Genomic DNA, 26,873 nt, shown 5'->3' on the forward strand with positions numbered 1-26,873 from the left:
GTATCTCCAAGTCCAGCGCTAATCCATTGGACCACATGAGTTGCTGGTAGCCATATTGAATTTTAAACATATAGCTTATAGGCAACTCCAACATTTCTGGGTATAGAATAGAAATACAACAATACGTGTATTGTGCTGAGCACAATAGATATTATCAACTTTGACTGCATCGTGCATCATGGTATTGATATATCGGTCCGTACAATGTAGGCCTATAGGGAATCAGCCATTTTCTTGTAGGCCTATAGTCCCCGGAGTATATAGACGTTGGGTTTCCCCCAGTTTATTCAAGATTTTCACATAGAACCCCAAGATGTTTTTTTTTAGAAAATAGAAGATTAGATTACCATAAAAACGACACAGTAATCTTTATCGGGGTTCTATGTAAAAATTACATTAGATTTTTCATAATTTTTTTGAGCGTTTATTTTCAGTAATTTCAAAAAATACTTTGACGTATATAAAATTGAAATAAAATTCTCCCCTGCTAAACAACACCAACTGTACCACTATTGGGTATCACGAATCGTTCTACATGTTGTGCAGTTAATATTCATATATTCCTTTATACATAGAATGCTGCAGTTTTTACACAAAAAATATTTCAGCGAAAACCCGCCCACTCGGCTATTTTATAATGACAATCAGACTTCCTTGGAACGTGCAATAATTAGCATTAAAACCAAGTTGTTTTTATGCATTTTAAAAACACTTCGCTGGACGGCGAAGGCCGCTGTGATTCGAATATAGAGTGCTTGCACGAAAAGTCATTAGTTCAAATCATCATCAGACACGCTCCAGAAGATATGCAAATGCATGGAGTACAAAAGAATTACTTTGATCAATACCAGTTAAACAGGCAATTGGTATTGTACTCCATGCATTTGCATGTCTTCTGGAGCGTGTCTGGAGGATGATTTGAACGAATGACCTTCCGCAAGCACCCTATAATTATGATAGGGTCACGCATAAATTCAGCGCACACTTTAAATTTTCGCCTTGGGTAAAGACTATGCTGCAGGGATCGTTTTAAACGTAAATATCTAAATAAATCATGCAAGTGGCCATATTTTTGGGAATTTGTTGTGACGCACCATGATCTAAGCGAATGTTACATTCATAGAACACCTCAATGAAATATGATATGTCCCATATATATGTTTACTTTAAAGTCGAAACTAATTTATAGGCAGAAAAAAATTAAAATTTACTGGCCAAAAATGTGATATTTTTGGCATTTTTCTAGTAACATTTTTATGGAAACAAAAATTACAAAAAACCTCGGTAAATCTGTCAATTTACAACCAATTCTACCAAAAAAAAAAAAAAACTGTCCGTGTTATTTTGCTCACACAATAGTTCTTGTTCAAAAAAGCAAAACAGCAGAATGCGTGTTATCTCTAATTTTAAAAGAAATGTTCGGGACTTTTTATCACGATTATTGTAACACGGCAAAAGAAGTACAGTACATACATCCGACACGTAGCATACATCCTTTTGGTCTGATAACATACCAACATAGCACCCGGCTATATGGCCACATAAATTTTTAATTGTTTCGCATCCCAGTTGGAAAAGTGAGGAGGAGGGGCTGTTGATTTTTTTTTTTTTTTTGCTGAATTGTCAAAATAAAGCAGTTTTCATGTAAAATTGACATTGCTAGCAGTTTTCGGGCATTTCAGCATATGCCATGAAACGACGAAACCATCATTAATGAGGGGTAAGATCCCTTAGAGTTCCACAAAAACACTAGCAAGTGATTCATGCTGACTAATAATCTTGTTTATACGCATTAACATTTCACTCATGTATTGAAACCTTTTAATGTAATATGGAAATTGAAAAATGAAAAAATATAGACTGATCCCAGAAAGTGAGGAAGGAGGTGGGCGTACAACAAATAATTTTTTTTATTTGGCTTAGCATGGACTAACCGTGTATGTCTATTATTCTTAACCGTAATCTGGGTCAACAGTACATCCGATTTATAGTGATCTACAATCAGTCGCCAAGCTGTGAGTTATTGATTAGCAATCAATCAAGTAAAAGCACTTTCCTACAATAACAAAAGCTTCTAGTCCTGTCTCGCAGTTGAAATCGCAATAATCTTAAGCGACCAGTAAGTATAAACTCAGCGCCATGGGTTGTTCCTGGGATATTATAGTTCAGTTCAGTTCAGTTCAGTTCAGTTTTATTTCATCAAATTCATCCATTAAATAAATACAATATAAAAAAAGCTTTTACAAACATCGTATAATATGGTGAATGATGAGGATGCCACTGAACGCAGAGCGTGTTGTTGTGGCACCCTTTACAGAAGTTAGTATTAAATAATTATGATAAACTTTAGACTTTAAATTTTTAGAATAATAATAAATACAATAGCAAGATATATGCCTTGTGGGTTAGGTATAAACTAATTATCACAAGAGCTGTGCTTTCAATTATAAATCAATGAGTAGTGATGGTGAAAATAACAACCAAACCTACACAGTAGGTGTAAAAGGTTGTAAAATCCCATTATAATATAAAACAGTTCAGGCATGGCATAAGTATTACGGTACAATAATAACAAAAATGTAAAAATTAGCCCGGGTGAAAGCATAAGCACATGATTGCACGTGCACTTGCAACGAGTCTATATAATGAGCTAAGTTATAACTAACATAGCAGGTATAACTATATATTTAATGCAATATTTTGTAAATTAAATCTACATATTTAATGGAACGATAAATTAACATGGTAAATGGTGTATAGTTCTGCAGAGCAAGAACAATGAAATGCAAAAGTGATAATCTGCATACAAGGCAAAGCGAGCTAACAAAATTAATATAACAAAGTAATAATAATAATAAATAAAGACTGGAACAATACAAACAGACAGACAAACGGGTCCGATTTGTTGTGGAACATATATACTGAATTAATTTTATGCAAGTAGATCCTGAAAAATGAGAAGGAAAAAACCAAACAAAAACAACAACTGCAGGTGTAGGCTAATCAGTGTTGTACATATGTGCTGATGAGGATTTGTTTAGAGTTGGATTTGAAAGATGGCACTGAACTACAAGATTTGATAGACTGGGGAAGTGAGTTCCAATAAAGGGCTCCTTGAATACTAATTATATTATCAGCCAATTTGGTATTTGACATTTTAACGTGGAAATCATTGGCTTGCCTAGTATGGTGATGGTGAATACTTTTGTTAGTTCTAAAAAACTCCTTAATGGACAAATCTTTTGGGAGGAGATTGTGGTGGTATTGGAACATAAATGTTCCGAGTTGATGGAAATAAATATCTTGCACCTTAAGAGTATTGAGTTGTTTAAAAAGCGGGTCTGTATGGGCAAGCCAAAGAGAGTTGGTGCATGTCCGAATAATTTTTTTTGTATAAGGAATAATGAATTTATATGGGAATTATTTTTGTCAGCCCAGATAATGTTGCAGTAGGATAAGTAGGGGAGAGCAAAGGTGTTATAAAGTGTATGTAATGATTCCTGAGGTAGATAGGGGCGAACCTTACGGATAATACCATTATATTTAGAGACCATTTTGGATACATTGGAAGTGTGAGATTTCCATGAAACATCGTCATCAATTAATATGCCTAGAAATTTAGTTGTGTGAACTTTGTCTAAAATATGATTATCTATGATAATTTTAATATCTTTGTTATGAATATTACTGTATTTATTTTTGAAAATCATGAAATTAGTTTTTTTGATATTTAAGGAAAGTTTATTTAGTTTAAACCAGTTCGAAATGGTTACTAGTTCATTGTTAACTAGAGTTTCAAGGGAGTTTTGATCTTTATGTGAAAAAGAATATTGGTGTCATCGGCAAATATGACGAAGTCCGCATTGTTGGAACAAAGAGGAAGGTCATTAATATAAATTAAAAACAAAAGTGGGCCCAATATCGATCCCTGTGGTACACCACATGTGACAGATGTCATATCAGAGGAACTCTGATTGAAAACTACATATTGTTTTCTGTTATTAAGATAGCTGCGTATCCAATTATTAGCAGTGCCTCTAATACCATAAGTGTCAAAGTTTATTTAAGAGAATTTCATGGTTAAGTGTATCGAAGGCTTTGCTAAGGTCTAGGAAAATACCAACTGTATGGAGCCTATTATCAAGATAATTGGTAATTTTGGTGTAGAGTTCGTTGATAGCCATGTCGGTGGAACGTATTTGTCCGAAACCAAATTGTTTGGGACTAAGGATATTGTGAAATGAAATGAAGTCATAAATTAGGTTATATGTAACCTTTTCAAGTAGTTTAGAAATAGCTGGAAGAATTGAGATGGGTCTGTAATTTGAAAAGTCATGGGAGTCCCCTGACTTGAAAATTGGAGTTACTTTCGCAATTTATAGTTTGTCAGGATCAATGCCTTTTTTGATTGAAGAGTTAAAGATATGACAGAGGACCTTGCTGATATTATTAATAATTGATTTTAATAGAATAGTGCTATATATATAGAGGGAGACATTCCAAACCCAGAAAGATTATCGCTGTAGGACCTATGCTATGAAACACTTGTGACATACCAATTTAAGAGGGCGCACCACCAAATCACTCCACGATTTATGTACCAGTGAAATTCGGTTAAAATAGTCCACCGCTTATTTGAGCTTGTTGCGGCTTTATTTTCTAAACGTATAGTCAAATCTTGCCCATTTTCAGCTCATTTGCTTCCGACAAATGTATACATGACCAAATTTGAGAAAAATTCCCAAAATTTTATTTCAGAGTTGAAGTTCTGGCGCGAATTTGAACAACGTCCGGTTTCCAAAATTGAGTGCTTTTTTAGGGTTGAATTTGCACAATTTTTCTTTTGCAAAATAACAAAAAAAAGTCGGTGGTTAGCAATTATATTCCGTTAACAGAATAATATTCTACATATGATCAGCTTTAATTTGATACCAAGCTTTATAGTTGAAATACGTAATTCAAGTGCCAAAACGAGATCCAAATGTAAGCTTTTTACCGTGTATTTCAATGGGCGCGTTTAATGGTGGTGCGCTCCCTTATAAGAGGCTTTCAAGGTGTGTTACTATTTACGCGCTTCAGTACAAAAAAGACATAAAATAAGGGCGAAAGTCTTAATAAATCATTTTATTTCATTCGCAAATGCTTTAAATAACTTTTGTGATTAATTTTAGGAACATTTGTTTAAAAATTTATCCAAAAATACAAGTCTCTGACGGTAAGAAAGGCATGAAAAATCAACTTCCGTGAGCGTTTTTGGTATAAATTTATACCAGATCAGAATAACGTATAAAACTTGTATTTTTGCCTAAATTGCCAATATCAGTAGGCCTTGTTTTGAAGACAGAAAAAAAGAGAAGGGGGGGGGGGGGGGTCTTTTGACATAATTATGTAAATAGGCCTATATTGAAGATATTCAAAACATGAATACACACATTTTGTACTTTTCACAGCTAAAAAATTAAAATTAGAAAGTATCTTTTTGCATAAAACATTCAATTTTCTGTCCAACCTCTGCAGAACTCAGCATGTTGATGAACGTGTTGAAATTTGGGTCTTTTGGTGATTCCGAGCTGAGATTTAGATCGTCATTTCTTCCAAACGGAATGCCGCAGAGAGGTGAAATTTTGCGAAATGACCAGAAACCTTCTCTAGTTTATTTTAAAAAGTAAAAAATTGGATTTTGATAACAAGTGACGTTTATAAGAGGCGCACCACCAAATCACTCCACGATTTATGTACCAGTGAAATTCGGTTAAAATAGTCCACCGCTTATTTGAGCTTGTTATGCTTTATTTTCTAAACGTATAGTCAAATCTTGCCCATTTTCAGCTCATTTGCTTCCGACAAATGTATACATGACCAAATTTGAGAAAAATTCCCAAAATTTTATTTCAGAGTTGAAGTTCTGGCGTAATTTGAACAACGTCCGGTTTCCAAAATTGAGTGATTTTTAGGGTTGAATTTGCACAATTTTTCTTTGCGGCAAAATAACAAAAAAGTCGGTGGTTAGCAATATATTCCGTTAACAGAATAATATTCTACATATGATCAGCTTTAATTTGATACCAAGCTTTATAGTTGAAATACGTAATTCAAGTGCCAAAACGAGATCCAAATGTAAGCTTTTTACCGTGTATTTCAATGGGCGCGTTTAATGGTGGTGCGCTCCCTTAATCAGCAACTATTTTCTGATTGTTTAATCTGCTGATAATGTGAATACATGTCATCTCATTCTGTTTCACAGTATACAAATATATGCTTTAAAACATCTGTTTCAACACAACGAATTTATCCATGCAAAATCATATCATGAACTTTGGTATTTTCATTCACAAAATCCTTGATGACTGCCAAGACATTTAGTCTTCATCCATTAAATTGCAGTTATTCTTCTGTGCTGTTACATGCTAAAATTGATTCTTTATCAAATTTCGAGTTTATTTCTAAAAACATAAAATCCAATACCACCGGTTCAATCTGAAATTAGGTCAGGTTTTTAAAGGAGGATTTCGTGATCCTAGCATCATCTTTTTATGACATTTTTCAGTAGATATCCACGAAAAAAGCTTATTTCCAAAATTTCAGTTGATTCCGATTTTGCGTTTGCGAGTTATGCATGATTATGTGTATTACACTGCTCCATAGACAATGTGTTGTAATTTCGTTAGACTCGTGAGGTTGTGGATCACGAAATGCCCCTTTTTAATCAAAAGTTTCCAAACTAATTACCTGTTAATGCATCAAGATATAAATCACAGGTGAAAAAAAACGCAGTTTTAACCGCAGTTTTACCGCTTGGCAAAAACCAAGCCTTGAAATAAGCAGGCACCAGGAGCAAATTTGCTCTCGTAACTTTGCTCCTGGTCCTTGTAAAATTAACATGAACCAGGAGCAATATTCTGAAACAAATTGCTCCTGGTTCCAGTTTTGAATTTGATGCAGTATAGTGCTGGCTGGTATGCTGTATTGTATGCAGTAAAAGGAGTTAATATGTGAAAATTGCTCCCGTTTCTTCAGAAATTGCTCCTGGTTCTTGTAAAATCCCAGTGAACCAGGAGCAATGTTCAAAAACAAATTGCTCCTGGTTATAGTCTGCTTATTTCAAGGCTTGGCAAAAACAATTTTGCAAAAACAAAATGGCAAAAACTAAAAAAGTGTTTTATAGTTCAGTTTTTTCATCTCAAAACAAATTATTAAGTTACAAAAATAATTTCCTGAGTGTAACAAGGCCCGATTTTGTAATTGGGTCATTCCACCAGGTTGAGACACAGTGTGTTACATGGACCATATCATTAAAAGTATCATTACAATTGAATCACATGTTTAATGTAACATTAATTTGAGGGTGTACAAGTGTTTTAGAAGGTTTTAAATTATCATAAGTCATAATTTACCAAAAATATGATCAAAAATGTCTCATTTTGCCGTAACATTGACACGGTGTCAATGTTACGTCTGCAGTTTACTTTTTTACATTTTTCCAACACTTACATATATGCAAATTAATGATGTGCACTTAATTGCAATACACACAATGCAACTAGAAACACAATCATGATTGCAGTCATTGCCTAAATACAGCAGACACAGCAAGAAATAGAAAAGTGTGAGTGCAGACGTAACATTGACACTGTGTCAATGGTACGTCTGCATTCACATATTTCTATTCTTGCTGTTTCTGCTGTATTGGAATACCGACTACCATAACAATTATTTTTGTGTGTGTTGCCATTTGTCTTTTAGATAGTACATATAGTTATTTCACATTAATTACTTATTTAAATGTTGCAAAGTAAGGAAGTTTGACGTAACATTTAATATTGACAAGGTGTTACATGGAAAATCCTCATTTTCTTTCCTAGCATTTCAAGACCTAAGTAAATAGTTATGCAAAATCACTTTGTGTACAATTCACAACATACACACTGCAACAAGAAATGCTTTAGGCCAATTACAATTGATTCTTAGTTTCCTGTTTCCCGCCCGCATCCAAAGTAGAGAATTGCAAAATATTTAATTATTTTATTTATATTTTGGATTTTCTCTTTAAAAATAACTTTTAATGACTACAATTTGCTACTTTCTGACTTTGATCATATCATCTATAATGATGAATAAACATAGAACCTAATTGTACCATTACTTATGTATAAAATCAAACATAGTAGTAAAATAATTAAATGCATGCTCCTTGTCAAAATGGCTTGATGTAGGTTGCGACCACTTATTTTAAAATAAAGAAAATAAAAGATAATTAATAATTAATAATTAAAAGTCGCCTCATCCCTGGTTTTCAACCATGAAACAGGAAACTAAGAATTAATTGTGAAGGGCCTTAGTTGTGGTAATCAGTCTCAAAATACAGCAGAAACAACCGAAATTAAAAATGTGAGTGGGGTTGTGGTGTCAATGTTACGTCTGCATTTCAAAATTTCTAGTTCTTGCCATTTCTGCTGTAATTTAGGCACTGACTACCATTATAAAGGTATTTCTAGTTGCACTGTGTGTATTGCATGTTAGTACACATTATTAATTTGCATATTTATATATTTTTAGTGTTGGAAAAATGTAAAAAAGAGAAATGCAGACGTAACATTGACACCGTGTCAATTTCATGTCAAAATGAGACATTTTTGATCATATTTTTGTAAAATTATAACTTACATAATTTCAAACGTTCTAAAACACTTACACACCCTTAGATGAATGCTATATTAAACAATGGATTCAAATGTAATGACACTTTTAATGATATAGTCCATTTAACACACTGTTAACACACTGTGTCACAACCTGGTGGAATTACCCAATTATAAGTAACATAGAAAGTAAAGGCATGCGTTTTCATTGCTCAAGTGCATTTAACCGAAATGTGGCATATCTCAGATTCAAAACTTGTTAAATTTTAAGGACTTGATGAGACAAAACATAATGTTGAATGATTCATTAAAAAGTTGTGTGCTGCTGTTTATGAGCTTTCTGTGTTATTTTTTAATATTGAGTGGAACCTGGTGGAATTACCCAATTATAAGTAACATATATAGAAAGTAAAGGCATTCGTTTTCATTGCTCAAGTGCATTTAACCGAAATGTGGCATATCTCAGATTCAAAACTTGTTAAATTTTAAGGACTTGATGAGACAAAACATAATGTTGAATGATTCATTAAAAAGTTGTGTGCTGCTGTTTATGAGCTTTCTGTGTTATTTTTTAATATTGAGTGACTATATGTGAGGTTTTGCCGGCAAAAACTGAACCCTGCCGCGGCATAGAAGAGGAGGAGACTTCCTCACTTCTACGCGATCGCCGATCACCAGCGGGTACCTAGTCCCTAGCGGCACCAGGAATTTTTTTCAAGGGCAAAATTGACAAATTTTATGCCAAATTACCATAAAAAGTGGAAATTTACGTAATTATGTTGCTTTTGTCGCAAAAGTAGGGGGGAAAGAAAAATATTTGGAGGGGTGGGAAAATGCTCCCCCCCCTCCTTAGCGCCGCCACTGACCCAGACCACGGAAGTAATACGGTCCACAATCTCTTGTATCCAATATTTCATACAATTTTGGATAAATATTGTAAAATATACAAAATATATGGGTGTGCCAAGAATATTCAATTCAGGGTGAGGGGGGCTGATTTGTATATATACCTTCAATTTTGACCAAATTTGCACCTATTTTTTTACGTTCATGTAAATATTAAGTTTATTCATTATATAGCAGGCTTTTTTTTTCTTTAAGGTGGTATTGGATGCATTTTCTAGAAATTAGAAAATGCTTTGAGCATATTTTAAACAGATTAATTGAGTAGGGTAAAAGTACACTGATCAATATGCCTTTTGTTTGAACAAATCGGACATACGGTTTCCATAATACATCAAATTATATTTTCTTTGTATCCTATTGTTTTTGTCAATAATCAATGTAGTTAATGAGCTCAAATGACTGCAAAGGCTCATGAATATGTAATTTTAGCCAATATTCTGCTAAAAATCAATGCATAAATGTTCAGGGTACTTTTATTTTACATAATTTTGCCCTGAAACTTGGTCAAAGTGTTTCTAATATCTCTAATGTATTATATAGTGAAGCCGCCTCTAATTTGCATATTTGCATAATTAATGAGCTAATTTGCATAAATGCTAATTAATTATGCAAATATGCAAATTAGGGGGCGGCTTCACTATATAATACATTAGAACATATTAGAAACACTTTGACCAAGTTTCAGGGCAAAAGTATGCAAAATAAAAGTACCCTGAACATTTATGCATGGATTTTTAGCAAAATATTGGCAAAAATTATATGTTAATGAGCTTCTCCAGTCATTTTAGCTCATTAACTTTATTGATTATTGATAAAACAATAAGATACAAAGAAAATATAAATTGATATATTTTGAAAACCGTATGTCCGATTGACTCCAAACAAAAGGCATATTGATCAGTGTACTTTGCTCTACTCAATTAATCTGTTTAAAACATGCTTAGAGCACTTTTATAATGCCTCCATAACCACCTTAATTGAAAAGGCAAAACACAACCTTGAAAATATGACATTTGTTTGACCAATAAATTTGCATTTTAATGATTTCATAATTGTATTAAACATGTTGCAAAGAGGTTAAATCAATCAGCGTCAAAAGATGCTGACAAAAGGCATCACATTCACAAACAGTTAATTAGATTTATTCATTTCACAAATTGCCTAACAATCCCTTGATGTCACCCTGACATCATTGGTACTCAGCAGCATGGCAGCTCCAAATCAACACCCATGATCATGATAACAGGAAATCAGCAAAATCTACACTAAGTCAAGCTCATCGACATAACACAAAGTAGTCAACAACAGCTTGCAGCTTTTATAATGGAAATAATCCTGAGACCAACTTTTCAAAATGTAAATTTTTTTAAAGTACGTATCGTATACACTGAAAAGGGTGGTCTGTGTATTAAAAACAGTAATAGGCCGTGTGTTTTGAACTCGCCACCCTTAGCGTTACATCACATATTATGAATTTTTACACCAATCAAGTTTCAAATTAGAATATCTACACAACTATCAACCCTAAACTAGCAAAAGTATACATTTTTGAAAAGCTGAGGGCATAAGCAATTCAAATATACACATTTCAACTCATTGTACAGGGTGACCTTGAAGTTATACAGGGTGGAATAAAAAATTCCAAATAAAAAATGGGTCACTTAATGCATTGCTTATTACTAAACTGAAAGTAAACAACATTGATTTGGTTAGAGGTTAGGGGATCCTACTGACTGGGGAAGAAAAAAATCACAGCTGTTTGGTAATCTCAGAATACAGGGTGTCCCAAAATATGTTTAAATTTTTTTACAATTCAACATATTTTGAACTGAAACATTTTACCCCTAACCTATACAGAAAAAGTAAGTCCATATTAGATTCCTCATCAAATTTCCTCTCAGAAAATGTATACTTTGACTATGATAGGATAAGTAATTAAATATTTACAGCAACTTTTAGATTTTGAAGACATCCGCATTGCTTACTACAGTGTTTAATATGAAAATGGGTAGTTTTGTAACGTAAAAGTTTGTATTTTATAGACTAAACCAATCAAAAAACTGGCTCCTGAAATGCCACTGTACTGGTTTGGTCATGGTATTAAGTCTTTCTTTGATAATATTATTGGTGCAATGAATTTGCCTTGATTGACATTCATTTTTAAATGTTGACACTTTTTATAGCATCATCACGCTACATAGAACGCCCCGGGATAGAACGCTATCAAATACACTCTTCAGGAATTGGCCTCTCCTTAACACTGTATCTAGTTAGCAAACCAAGAGGAATCGTAAAATGAGGCATTGTAATTACAAATGAGCTGATCACAGTAGAAGTAGCCGGTCACAGGTTGAGGTACAAACCACACAATGTTAGGGTTCAAATTAGCTACTATCAGGCATGTGAATGAACTTTTATAGAATCACCTGAAAGTATTGACTATTGATGTCATAAATGTGCGAAATTGATAGAAAAACACCAAAACTTGCTGATTCTGGTGAAGTAGAAATTCAATTCTAATTCAGTTGGTGCGTCTTGTCTAGAATACACACAATTTGATTGGTTTTCACCCATCCATTACATGTATGACACGATATGTGGATAGTGATATAAGACAGTGAGAACGCGCCCACACGCAATGGCGGCACGCTTGTAGATCCTCAATGATCGCGCGATAATGCATTCGCGTAATACACATGCGAGAATTAACAAACACGATTCAGCGGCTTAGATGTTCGTAATGGTTTCGTTCATTTAAAACAATGGGGATGTACTTACAAAAGTAACATGATTTTTTTCTGGAAAAAGCACTTTTCTTATAAAATATATAACTTAAAACTGAATTAGAATGAGAATAAAGATAGGATTTTGTCTTTTGCCTATCCAATATCATGTCATAATGGATGGGCTGGCCAATAATTTTTATCTTATAGTGGATACTGGCTGCACCGGCATCCACAACTCAAAATATTGGCCAGCCCATCCATTATGACACGATATTGGATAGGCAAGAGACAAAATCCTATCTTTATTCTCATTCTAATTCAGTTTTAAGTTTTATTTTTTATAAGAAAAGTGCTTTTTCCAGAAAAAATTCATGTTACTTTTGTAAGTACATCCCCATTGTTTTAAATGAACGAAACCATTACGAACATCTAAGCCGCCGAATCGTGTTTGTTAATTCTCGCACGTGTATCTTTTATTCTCTAAGTGTTGACCTGAATATTCTTATGCCTGTAAAAGGGTAAAAAATTTGTATTCTCCCAGTGGAATTTTGCAAGAATCCATAGATTCTCGCCACATGTATACACTGTAACTACAAAACTAGTATGATAAACTGAAATATTTACGAATTCATTTAGATTCTTGCAATTTTGTTGATGAGAATTTTTACGAGAATGGATTCTTGGATTCTCGCCAATTTCTGTAATAGCCTAATACCATAAACGTTCGCCTAATGGCGCTATAGGATCCTTTGACATGACTGGAATTTTAGACACAAACTAATTCTTGTTGGGATTTTTAGAGGGAGCTCTCTATTTGTACATGAAATATACCCCAATGCAAAGGAGACCACGTATGCCATTAGGCTTAATGTTTAGTAGTTCATGGTATGTAATATACAGGGGACCACAACACTCAGATCAGATTGGTGTCCATCATGTTTACTAACAGTGGCTGCTGGATGACTCTCTCACAGAAAACATTTCTAGAGGTTAAATCCAAATTTGAATTGCCCAATCCAATTTCCTAAACAATCTTGAGCAAGACAAAGCAAGGACATTCAGTCCTGTACTAGTTAGTGTGCTTCAGTGTTCCCTTCACAGCCACTACAAGGCTACAGGATCACTTAATAAGTTAATTTTATGGTTTAAGATGCCTCAGTTACTTTATTTTTCAAATAAGTATGGATATACCGTAAAAACTTGATAGTTAGCATATGTGCTTACTATCGAGCGTTTTTAAAACATGCAAACATGAAGAGCCCCATCCACAAAAGTGTAAAGGGTTTTGAGCAATTCATCGATACATCTATAGATACGAACAGGTAAACCTGCAAATGTGTGTCTCAACCCCATTAGTCAGTTGGTAAAGCGCCGGACTTTGGTGCAATTTCATGTAAACTTTCAAAAGCGCTCGATAGTAAGCCCATGCTAACTATCGAGTTTTTACGGTAGTTGGATAGCCCCACTACATGCATGTTGTTATCATACAGTACTAGTACATGTAGTTCAAACCTCTTATATTTCAAATTCCAGACAGTCTGGATTATTTTCAGATAAACAACGTTGCTACTCACCATATCATAAACATTCAAGCGCACCTCTGCCATGATTGTGGTTTTCAGTTTGTATTTGGAAGACAAATTCCATAGATATTCCCTTATACTATGCGTACTCATTAGTACCAAACCGATCCTGCTCTATATCCCCTTATTCTCCAAGGACGATGACGCCAATCCGTCTACCTGCACTTATACCCGGTCCGTGTCCTTGACCTTTCGATGTTGGCTTCACCGTTGTTACCCTGCATACGAAACTTCTCACCAACACTTCATCCACCACCAGCAATGTCGTCAATTCCGTTCTCCGATGTTGATTAAGGCCATTATGGACAGATTGATAAGGGGTAAAAACAGCCTCTAACCCTTTCCAAAGGTGTTGGCATCAACTTGAAGGATTTCCGTAGTAAGTTCCTATACTTAATTTTTAATACCAGTTAGCATACAGAAAGTGAAAGTTCACAGCTAAAGTGCAGACAGGAAGCTCATTTCCTACAGAGGATATTCTTAAACGTTCCACTGAGAGATCAAGTATTTCAGGGAACCATATCACGTTTACCTTGGGAGGGGGAAGTCTGCTGTAGGCTGTCCTTGAGCATAGCCAACATTAGCCATTTGGTAAACTGTCCGTAGCTTTCAGTGCTTATAGTCATCCACCTTTACAGACAGCCAGGCATGTGCGTCGGACCCTGATGGTTGATTGACATCACGAAGCAGCAGACTTGTCAATTTGATAACACTGTGTGTATATATAGACCTGCACAAAGTAAAATGTGAAAGAAAATACAGCAAGTGATTAAAAAAGTCACAAAATTCAGTAAGCAGAGACACAAAGAGATACAAGGGACTTTAGAAGTTAATGCATTTTAATCAGTTGAATAAATTGAATATCCATATGCTTCCGCAGGGCTTTAATCATCATGAGTGCTCATGATGTATCAAAGTAAACAAAAAAAGATACGGAAATGGATATCAAATAGTGTTTTTTTATAGCATTAATAATTTACATTAGAATTCACATGAGAATTTGCGGTAAAATGATGACACACACTTGATGTTCAGTAAGCTTGCAGAGAATGCAGGTTCTTCTTAAGGTTAGCAACTATTTAAAACTGTTGCGATTTGGTAGTTCACAGCATCTTGCGAATGGTAGTTAGCTTTGGCAAAAATTGCATTGATCATTTCATAGCAAGTGTGTAGACGAATTCAAATATCACAGATATACTTTTGTAGGTCCTGTGGTTCTTGAGTTATGTTGTAAAGAGGTATGAAACAACAACACTTTTGTAAAATGTATAACTCATAAACAACAATAAATCAAGCAAGTTTTCAAAGTATATGATTTGTAGAATGAACTTTTGCAAAACATCAAGTGTTATTTTTCAATAATATATTGATTAAGATAATGAAAATCTATTTTTTTGGCTGCTTCGACAAACAATACATCGTGTACCCTTAAGGTTATCAACTATTTTAAACTGTTGTGATTTGGTCGCGTTCACAGCATCTTGCAAATGGTAGTAAGCTTTGGCAAAAATTGCATTGATCATTTCATAGCTTAATGTGTAGAAGAATTCAAATATCACAAATTTACTTTTTGTAGGTCATGTGGTTCTCGAGTTATGTTGTAAAGAGTGCTGAAACAACATCACTTTTGTAAAACGTACATGTATGTATAACTCATTAACAACAATAAATCAAGCAAGTTTTCAAAGTATATGATTTGTAGAATGAACTTTCGCAAAACATCAAAGTGTTATTTTTCAATAATATATTGATTTTAAAAGATCATGAAAATCCATTTTTTTTGGCTGCTTCGACAAACAATTCATCGTGTACCCTTAATGTGAGGCAATAGGCTGGATGAGACAAATGTCACCAAATGCAAATTAAATTTGTGTTGCGGCTAAAATATCCATGATTGGTGTTCAAGATTACCACCCCCCCTCCACAAAAACATATCTTGATATATATCCCTTTTTCATGTATTTTCAATACAATTTGATTAAAGCCCTAACCCTAACCCTACCCGAGGTTTTTTGGCTATCGGAAGGGAAAGAAGGAACGAAAAAGGAGAGAAGATGAAGAAGAAAGTCACTTGGCACCCCCGGGATTCGAACCTCGGACCCCTCGCATGCCACGCAGAAGATCCCCAGCATGTAGCTACACAGGTGACGTTATTCCGCCAACGCATTCCCTGGGTATATATGACTTGGTCTGATTGCGCCATCAAGTCCCGTGGAATCCGCGGCACGCAGAGCGGTTTTAATAGTGAGCTTTAGTGAGTCCTAGTTCTGTTAGGGTTAACAAGGCATATAGGGAAAATATGCATGGTCACTAACCCTAACCCTACCCGAGGTTTTTTGGCTATCGGAAGGGAAAGAAGGAACGAAAAAGGAGAGAAGATGAAGAAGAAAGTCACTTGGCACCCCTTTTGGATTCGAACCTCGGACCCCTCGCATGCCACGCAGAAGATCCCCAGCATGTAGCTACACAGGTGACGTTGGCCCGCCAACGATTCCCTGGGTATATATGACTTGGTCTGATTGCGTCATCAAGTCCCGTGGAATCCGTGCACGCAGAGCGGTTTTAATAGTGAGCTTTAGTGAGTCCTAGTTCTGTTAGGGTTAATGTACGATCTTTTTAAATTTTTAGATTTTTATTTTTTTTCTTCCAAAATGATAAAATAGTTAATATGTAATCATTATGAAAGTTCCCAATACATTTGTACACAAAAAACATTTGAAATTTGCAAAGAAACATCATCATAAACTTCACCTCTATCACTAGAAATATCTCGTACTTTTTGGATTAGGACGGCGAGTACGGCCTCAGAGTTAGTCTCTTACGCAGTTAAAGTTTAGTTACGCTCCCTCCATGTGTGGAGGGAGCGTAACCAAACTGGTTTTGTAGAAGACTACGATTTGCGAGTCGTTCCGACATATTATCATAATCTGAAAAATTATAATAATATGACGGACCAACAGAAAATCATCCCGTTTTACTACAAACAGGGCAAATTTGACAGTTTGCTCATAGATTTAAGTTGGAACATGTGTAAGTATTACAATTATGCCAAAAAATCAGTTTTAAGTTCTTTCAGAATTTGAGAAAATGCACAAAATGAGCTTTTAATACATGTTCATTGTTTACACGGTAAATATACATGTAATTTTCTTAGAATAAAATTCAGTTGAAACAACTGGTTCATGATTTATTTGGGTGTCTAGATGAGAAAGTGACATGGTCATATGAAACAAAAATAAATTTGACTTTTACTGTTTTGGTTATTAAATATAGCAATTCGAATTGGTGTCCTGAAAGACTATTGTTCTAGTATTATGTATGTAGACTATATTCCATGTCAACTCACCCAAATTTCTGAAAAGTTGGCAGGTGACCCCTTCAGAATTTGATGTTACTCCATCAAAGTGTTCCATTTTGGTCACAATGAATTCACTGAAAACGGCAACTCGATAGTCCATATCGCTTTTTTGCGCTTCTGACCTCTGGAAATTTTGCCAGGACCCCCCTCTTTTGCTCTCTCGCGCCACGCCGCTGAAAAGTTGCATGTTTATGTCCTCATAATTTTGTAACAAAAGGGGGTATGAAGCTCCAAATTACTATTCTGGGTAACTTTTACCCAAATGTTCAGATTCTGCAATCAAAACACTGTATCTGCCTTTACTGTTAACACACTAAGCCCTCAAAATGCCCTTTTGTCATGCTAAAGTGCTGAAAGTCGCATGTTTGCGCCATCCTAGAACCAATATACAGCATCCCAGAATGCCCCAATTACAGGATTGTAATATTTAAGTGCATATGTGCTACTACAAGCCAGAACAGCATTTTTAAACAATTAGTTTGGAATTAGGTGGGGTTAAAAGTTGGGTCCATGGCAAAAATCTGAAAATAGCGCCCTCTCCCAAGGGGCGGTTGACCTTGTGGACAGTTCGCTAAGGTCATGAAACTAACAGGATTGAATCATGTTGCTTGGCAACTTCCTGATGGAACTCTTTCATAATTAAGGAACCCCTCAAACATTGACCATTTTTCACAAAAATTGAGCCCAAAGTAGCCAAATTCAGCAGCCTTTCACTCCAAATTGGCAAAATTTGACTAAGTTGTAAATTTTTTTCAATGGGGGTCAGCTGACATGTCTCATAGAATTTTGTGTGAATGCATTTTAGATGATGCTGATTCCATCTATGATAGTCTGTAAGTGTGAAAAAATTTTCAGTCAAAATACTTAGTCATATTTTGCGAATTTTAAGTGATAGGTTGCTGAATTCAGCAACTTTTGGCTAAAGAAATGGTGAAAATGGGCAATGTTTGAAGGGTTCCCTAACTATGAAGGAATTTCATCAGGAAGTTGCCATTTGGCACACAGTAAGGATGGATCAACATAATTCTATCCTGTAAGTTTCTTGACCTTGGCTTAACTGTCCACAAGGTCAACCGTCCCATGGGAGAGGGCGCTATTTTGAGATTTTTGCTCTGGACCCAACTTTTAACCCCATCTAATTCCAAACTAACTGTATAAAAATTTTATGCTGGCTTGTAGTAGCACATATGCACCTAGATATTACAATCCTGCAATTGGAATATAGTGAGGTGCTGCATAATGGGTTGTATGAGGGCGCAAACATGGACTTTCAGCACTTCCGCATGTCGAAAGGGCATTTTGAGTGGCGAGTGTGTCAAAAGTAAGGCAGATACAATGTTACTGATGGCAGAATCTGAAATATTGGGTGAAAATTACCCAGAATAGTAATTTGTCACTTCATACCACCTTTTGTTACAAAATTATGAGGAAATAAAAGCACAACTTTTCATCGGTGTGCCGCGCGAGAGAAAAAGAGGGGGGGTCCTGGCAAAATTTCCAGAGGCTGTAGCTCAAAAACGACATGGACTATCAAGTTGCCGTTTTCAGTGAATTCATTGTGACCAAAATGGAACACTTTGATGGAGCAATATCAAATTCTGAAGGGGTCACCTGCCAACCACTGGGTGAGTTGGCATGGAATGACTCTTTAAAAATTGTACATTTAGAAAAGTAACAAACCTGCTGAAAAATAATTAGTAAAATTAATTTTGTTAAGGGGTGGGGTATGAACCTTTGGACAGTATTTATTGTGGGACATTAGAGCACATCAGACATATCGAATTGCATTCTGAATACGAAGAATGTCCTTCTGATATCAAATAATTTTGATTTTTTGAAATTCTCAATGTAATACACATTTTATGGCAAATGATTAAAAATTTATATTTTTGATATTTAACAGTACTCGAAGTAAACTTTATAAATCTGATAATATGTACTTAGTGTATGTAGGTGGGATGAAAAGCCGATGATCAATTGAAAATTTTGACCTTTCAGATTGAAGATATGGATTTTTTTCCAAAACCACCAAAAAAATTAGGTCTTTTGGGAAAAAATCCATATCTTCAATATGAAAGGTCAAAATTTTCAATTGATCGTCGGCTTTTCCTCCCACCTACATACACTTTAAGAATATATCATCATAGATTTATAAAATTTACTTCGAGGACTGTTATATATCAAAAATGTGAAAAACATCAAATTTTAATAATTTGACATAAAATTTGTATTATATCGTGAATTTCAAAAAATGAAAATTATTTGATATCAGAAAGACATTCTTCGTATTCAGAATGCAATTTGATGTCTGATGTGCTCTCCTGTCCCACAAAAAATACTGTCGAAACGCTCAAAACGCTCATTCCAGATCCCTTTAAATTAACTTGTATTTTCATATACTCAAAATCTTAAGCTACAAAGTTACAATACTGTACCTGAAATTACATGAACAGTTCTCATCTAATTAATTATTTGCATTTATTTTTATTATGTTACATGTATGTGCATATATAAATATCTTGAAAAAATATTGAAAACTTTTTCATGCCCACAAGCAAGTGTTCAATCTGTACAAAGATGGTATCCTTGCTTTGCTTTTCTGTGCATTTAGTATTGTAGTTTTCATCACACAGAATTCCCTGCGGTTTGTTTTGCATTTGTTGCCAGGTCTGTCCAATTGACCTACTTCACGCAAAATTATACATGAAAATTACACACGGCATACAAATTTGGACTTATCAGGTAATTACAGCTAATTGGAGGAATCTGAGAATCTATACTCAAGTCTATTCTACACAGAGGGGGGGGGGGTTCAATTGGGAATTTGAGACCTTGCCCCTCCCCATTATAAAATCACCAACTAATCATTGTGTACATGTACATGTAGGGAGTGTTTTACACACCCAAATTTGTAATTCTACACACCCAGTTTTTGCCCACATGGCCTATACTTTGTACACAAATCTTAAATTTACACACCCATACAAAGGGGGGGCAAGCAATTTTTGGCAAGCCGAGGGGGGGGGGGGGGCAAGCGATTTTTGGCACACATTCATGGGTCGCCTTTTAGATAAAACGCTCGAAAAAGGAAAACAGTGCGGAAACGCTATATGCAAATTTTCCTGCAAGCTGCGCTCGCAAGATGTATCTAGACCATCTAGAAATCTAGAAAGTTGATTGCCAGTTTCTTGTTTAGGCCATGGAAATGAAAGTTTTAGATTTGTGTCATTCAAATCACATGCGGCAGTTTTTCATAATTCATTATTACTTTTTTAATGTGAATGCATGATTGAATGGAGGTAGGCCTATCGTTCATGAGTGCACAGATCAAGCCATTATAGCTGTATAGTGTAAAGGATACAATCTACAATATAGGCCCTACAGTGTAGGTGCTGATTATTGCATAAATAAAGCATTCACAAGCCCGGGGGGGCACTTCAATTTGAAATGGATATAGGTGTAGGGCTGGCGCTTTCGCACTAAGGGGCATTCGGTGAGAGCAACATGTAAAAAAAAATATGGGGTCATTGGGTGAGAGCATGATTTGTGGCATTCGGTGAGAGCAAAATGTAACAAATATGGGGTCATTGGGTGAGAACATGACCTTTTTTTAAATGGAATCTTTGGGTAAGACCAAAACAGCGCCACAAAAACCTCGAAAATCAATTTCTAGTTCTAAATGGCTTCAAATTTCTTTATTTTTTCAAAATAAGTAACAAAATCAGTGATAAATGAAAGTTGCTGTTCAAATTGAACTTATAAGGGTCTTTGGGTGACAGATCAAATGGAAAAATAGGGGTCTTCGGGTGACAGAGAGCTGGAGCGAAGCATGTGTTCGTGAAAAAAATATAGGGTCTTTGGGTGACAGCGATGCTGAAAAAGGGGGTCTTAACAGCCCTACATACGCGTCACCTCCAAAGTTGAGTGCCCCGGGTCACAAGCAGCTTGTCGATCCAGATTTTGAAATCTTTGTTAAATTAGAGCCTTGTTTTGTGGAAATTATGATTTTTTTTAACAATGAAAATTTCATGCAGTAGGTTTCAAAGCATGCGAACGGTGGACGCAAATCTTAAAATGTTCATTCCCATGGCCGGTACCGGTATGAACAACAGTCTGTCCAAATACTTGTTTTAGCCCGCACCAACTCATTTTTTGGCCGATTTGGATGAAAATGGTGTCAAAATGCTCTGGAGACCATACTGCATCAAATAAGCCTGTTCCCTAAGAAATATGACACATCACCCTTTTTAAAAGGCTGTTTAACCTACCCTACTTACATTACATAAACATCGGGTAAATCCACGGCCCCTTGAGAAGTTTGAGCGAAATCCATTCATAACTTGATATTTAAATCGGGGAAAGAACTTGAAACGAGATCTGATTGCGTTCGCCTGCGACCGCGAGCATGCACAGCCAGCAGTGACAAATGAATCTGTGAGAACCGGAAGTGATCCCTTAATTACCTTTGACCCCAAAAATATTACATAGTGCTTAGGATGTCATAAGGAATATTCCTGGTGAATTTCAGCTTAATCGAACTTAAACATGGATTTTGATTTTTTTTAAATTTATGATTGACATTTTGACACCCTTAATTACCTTTTAAAAAAAAAAAAAAAAAACCTTATGTACACCGACAAAATGCATTGTTCCAATTTTAATTAAAAAATTCTACTTTGTTTAGTTGTTGAGATAAAAAATTCTTAAAGTTAAAGTTATTTAGCTAAAAACAGGAAGTGACCCCTTAATGACCTTTGGCCCCCAAAATAAAAATACCATGCATACATCAGGTAACACTGATTTATGCCTGATGATTATATTACTCTGGTCTGTTTACATTTTGAGATAAAATTTTTTTAAACTTTTTTGGTAATTTTGGTTTTTGACCGGAAGTAACCCCTTAATGACCTTTGACCCCAAAACTGTAGGCATCCTAAAGACCCTAGCTAGTAGCAATGCATGTGTGCTAATGGCGACTCTCTGCTATGTAATTTGTAAAGACAGTGATTTTTTGAATATTTTAAACAAAATTTTCAGACTTTTACCGGAAGTGACCCCTTAATGACCTTTGATCCCAATTTCTATGAAGAACTTTTAGACACTGGCTATAGATGATGCATACGTGTAAGTGACGTCACGGTGCTATGTAATATGTGGGAGGAGTAGCATTTTTAGTGAAAATCCAAGTTTTGGCCATTGACCGGAAGTGGATGACATTTGACCGGAAGTTGATCATGTGACATCTGTGGCACCACCAAACGGTTCTACTGACCAAGTATGGTCAACATGCCTGAAAGCATGTGGCTACGATGGCTGATCATAATGTTGACAGAAGAAGAAGAAGAAGAAAGAACGCGGTAAAAAGAATGCACAGCGCCGATGGCGGCTGTGCAAAAACCCACATTTCATCAGCTAAAACGGAGCCATTTGACCACTAGGTTTTTGTGCTTCCGTGGTGTTTCCATAAGATGCGCCGCGCATGCAGATAAGCGTCGCATATTTGTGCGTTAACAAATTGCGCGATACGCAACGCGATGCGTTGTTGCGCGCGTGTACTCTGCTGGTACAACAAAGATTTTCTTTCCTTTTCAATTTCAAAAACGAGTGGAATAGTGAAATAAAATCTCTAAAATATTGCAGTTGGAGTTTACAAATCTGGATTTTCATTCCTTGTATTTATAAAAACAAAGTACAAACATATCAAAAAAACTCCATTTTGCGAAAGAAACAATGTCTAGAGTAGTACACAGCTGCCTTAAACTGAATAACGACCTCACAGAGCCCTCCCCATTATCAATGGGGTGAAGCAGGGCTGTGTTCTTGCGCCAACTCTATTCAGCATCTTCTTCAGCATGATGCTCCATCAGGCCACTGCCGACCTTGATGATGATGACGCCGTATCTACATTCGTTACCGAACGGTAGCCTGTTTAATCTGAGGCGCCTACAGGCCCGTACCAAGACAATGGATCTGCTAGTTAGGGAGTTGGTGTTTGCTGATGATGCCGCTCTTGTTGCCCACACAGAGAGTTCCATGCAGCACATCACATCCTGTTTTGCAGAGGCCACAAAACTCTTTGGACTTGAAGTCAGCCTGAAGAAGACTGAAGTGCTTCACCAGCCAGCACCCACAATGTGTGTACATATATATGTACAAACCTCCCCACATCTTCATCGACAAGACAGAACTGAAGTCAGCGCACCAATTCACCTACCTGGGATCTACTATTTCCTCCGATGCCAAGCTGGATAAAGAGATTGACAGCATATTGGCCAAAGCAAACAGCGCCGTTGGCAGACTGTACAAACGAGTGTGGAACAACAAACACCTGAAGAAAGCCACCAAAAAAGCTGTGGTTCTGACCATCCTCCTGTACGGCTCTGAGTCATGGGTAGCATAATATAATACCGCAAGCATCTACGAATCCTTGAACGCTTTCATCAGAGATGCCTCCGTCGTATCCTTGGCATCCACTGGAGCGACTTCATTACCGACGACAAAGTCCTCAAGCAAGACATCCCTAGCACTGAGACCATGTTACTGAAGACACCTTTATGATGGACAGGACATGTGTATAGAATGGAAGACCACCGTCTGCCAAAGATCATCCTATACGGTGAGCTGTCATCTGGGCGACGAAATGTAGGAGCACCTCTAAAAGGTACAAAGACTAACTTATCATCTCTGAAGGCCTGCAACATGGACCCCAGACACTGATCTACCTTGGCTGCTGACCGAGTTGTTTGGAGACACGTTGTGCAGCAAGCTGTCTCAGCCTTTGAAGTTTCGAGAAGAACCCAGTTGGAAGACAAAGAGAAAGAGGCGGAAAGAGGGCAGCAACAGGACCCCACCACTGGTCAGACAGGTCTGCAACTACTGCAGTCAGACCTGCCTATAATTCCGCATCGGCCTCGTTTGTCACCAGCCAGCCCGTATCCAATAATGTCATTAACAATAAACAACAAAGCACTGCACAGGCACTTTGACTGTTGGTGAATGGTATAGGTACAATCTGGTACATACATGTAGGCCTATGTATGTTGATAGTGTGTGTCACTTGTCTTAAGGGGTACTACACCCCTGCCCAATTTTGTGCCTATTTTTGCATTTTTCTCAAAAATTATAGCACATTGGTGACAAGTAAGATATGTACCCTGCACCGGTATATATTAGGCTAATGAAAGTCAATTCCCAGTTTCCCGTTACATTATTTTTCATGACTGTGTAGGTGACCATTTCATTATTCATTATTTTACACCATTTCATTATTGCATCTGTTACAGGTGTAAACCAATAACTACCCATGTATACATATGATAAATCACAGTTTGTAGTTTACAGATGTAGTTTTCAACCACATGAAGGTGATTGTACAACTAAATATCAAAAGTTTCACAATATTTTTTACGGGATGAGATCAGAGCAGATCAAAAAGTACGGGACAGAGAATTGAGTAGGTATTCATTAATAATTCATTATTAACCATATACCATGCTCCTACTGCAAAGAAAATCCCTGAAAATCAACAGAAAGATATTTATGATATATTTAAAACCATAATTAAGTATGTTTAAGTTTGTTAGAAATCAACATTTTATTCAAAATAATGAAATATTTGGCCAGCAAATTGTTTTGAGCGGAGTAGGGTAACGGGAAACTGGGAATCGACTTTCATTAGCCTTAATCTTATAGGGGCAAAATTGCCAAGGGCTATGAAGGTATGTTTCTTGCTTTTCCGATAATTTTTAAATTGTTTTTTGAGGCAAAACTTTCCTAGTTAGCAAAATGGCCGTTTTCACTTGTTTTCAAAAAGTTGTTTTAACCTTGTTTTTTACCCCATAATTTCCCTCATTTATCGAAGCCCTGCCCTCCTTCCACTACATTAAACCTTGACTTCAAAGTGTTTGGCAACTGTAAAAGCTTGATGCAAAAATAAACCGTCCTTGATGTACATGTAAAAGTAATCATTTAGTCCCTATCATGCCTATATAGCGGTGGTCTAAAGGAAAAGATCGCCCCAATAAGTTAGGTCTGAATCAATTTAAAAGTACTTCTTTTTAGTGGACATGCTTTAATATAAAGAGGAAACATGTTCATGACATATGATCTGAGACGAATGGTAACATGGTAAGCTTATTCAATTGTGTGTGTACAACTTAGTACAACATTATTGTAACACATGAACAGCAGCGAGAAATGTTGTTGGTTCACTTACCTTTGTGTGAGTGAATACCGTCAGTCACAGAATCGCAGAGTGTCCTAAATCATGAAATCAAACGCCAATGATACAATATAATGAAATCATGATACAGTATGCCACACAGAACCACTGAGAATTTTAACAGCAACCAGCAGCTCTGTCCACCAAAATAGTAAATTCCCACTTCCGATTTCTAATCGATTCATCGATTTTATTTTGATTGTTGGTTTGCTTTTTTTTTTCCGAGGGCGCACTTACTCGAAAATAATGTCGCAGCAGGTGGCCGGCGCGGCAATCTGTATGAGGTTTTCCATTCTTCCTCTGATAGGCATGATGCAGTCATGTCTACAGTAGAATTCACCACGACCTTTGCAGGACTTAAACCCCATTAAAAACATTAAACCAAGATAACACTCATTGAAAACAGCTCAACTACCGTAAAATGGGGGTAACTTTGGGCACTTTTCAGAGTTTTTAAACCACTGCTTCCAAACAAAACCAGCCGTATTTCTAGGCCCCTAATTATAGGCCTATCTTATGACATTAGGATTCCCTTCTACACCTTGAAGTTGAAAAAGATTTTTAAATAATTTTGCAAGGGTGCCCTAGGAGTTAAAAAATAGCCTGGCCAAAGTTACCCCGCATTTGGGGCAACTTGGTCAGAGTATTACATCCCATGAAGGAAAAAAAATTCGATCTTCGCTGTATGGGCAAGTTGTTATTTTTTGTGACATTTGACCCCTTGAAAAATTAATTAAGCACACATCCATGCTCATAATTATCAATTTTTATTTTTTCTGAAAAAAAATAAATTTCGAGGAAATTGGACATGAGCGACTATTATTTCTTTCAAATATATTTCTTAACAAATTGACACCAAATATGACTAAAAACAATGTTGCTGTATGAAAATATGACCATTTAAAAAATATATTTGACCGACCAAAGTTACCCTGCTGACCGAAGTTAACCCCATTTTACGGTATGTTAAATCAGATCTTCTCTGGTTAAATCCCCGGGTTAATTCCACACTACACATATTTCTGTTTTACGTGTGCGGTATTGCAATGAGCTGGTATTACACAGTTTCAGTTGGAGCTAGTTGGGTAACGGATTATAAAGCAAACGCAAGGTAACAATAGGCCTACTGTGTCGCCTTTGTTTACGAAATAAGACAATGGTCTGCATATTGTTAACCAGCATTCTTGAAAATGAGAAACATAATGGTAGTAGACCGTGACACGGTTTGGAAATATTTTCTTCATATTTTTTGGTGTTATCTGTCGTTTACATATCCTTCCCAAAACACCAAAGTGGAATATCAATATATAACACCTAAATTAGCTAAAAACAGTACGGAAACGCTCGCAACATATATCTAGACCATTTAAGGTTTGCAAATGGAAAACATATCGCTGTTTGTGGGCTATTGTGATACGATACAAGTCACTTTTGTTTGTA

At 36.0% G+C, this 26,873-nt stretch overlaps 1 protein-coding gene across 1 annotated transcript in view; it reads right to left on the minus strand.

The window, feature by feature from the left end:
* The window catches only part of LOC140153129 (deubiquitinase DESI2-like), a 68,699-nt gene extending 43,104 nt beyond the window's left edge, over positions 1-25,595 (minus strand). Inside the window, exons 1-2 of the mRNA XM_072175771.1 lie at positions 25,428-25,595; positions 13,846-14,584 (exon numbers count right to left, since the gene is read on the minus strand). Of these exons, the coding sequence (XP_072031872.1) occupies positions 13,846-13,947 (102 nt within the window). The 5' untranslated portion in view covers positions 13,948-14,584; positions 25,428-25,595. The remainder of the gene's footprint in view (positions 1-13,845; positions 14,585-25,427) is intronic.
* Positions 25,596-26,873: the final 1,278 nt, after the last annotated feature.

This window comes from Amphiura filiformis, chromosome 5 (assembly GCF_039555335.1).
Source record: "Amphiura filiformis chromosome 5, Afil_fr2py, whole genome shotgun sequence".
In the NCBI taxonomy this organism is placed as follows: domain Eukaryota; kingdom Metazoa; phylum Echinodermata; class Ophiuroidea; order Amphilepidida; family Amphiuridae; genus Amphiura; species Amphiura filiformis.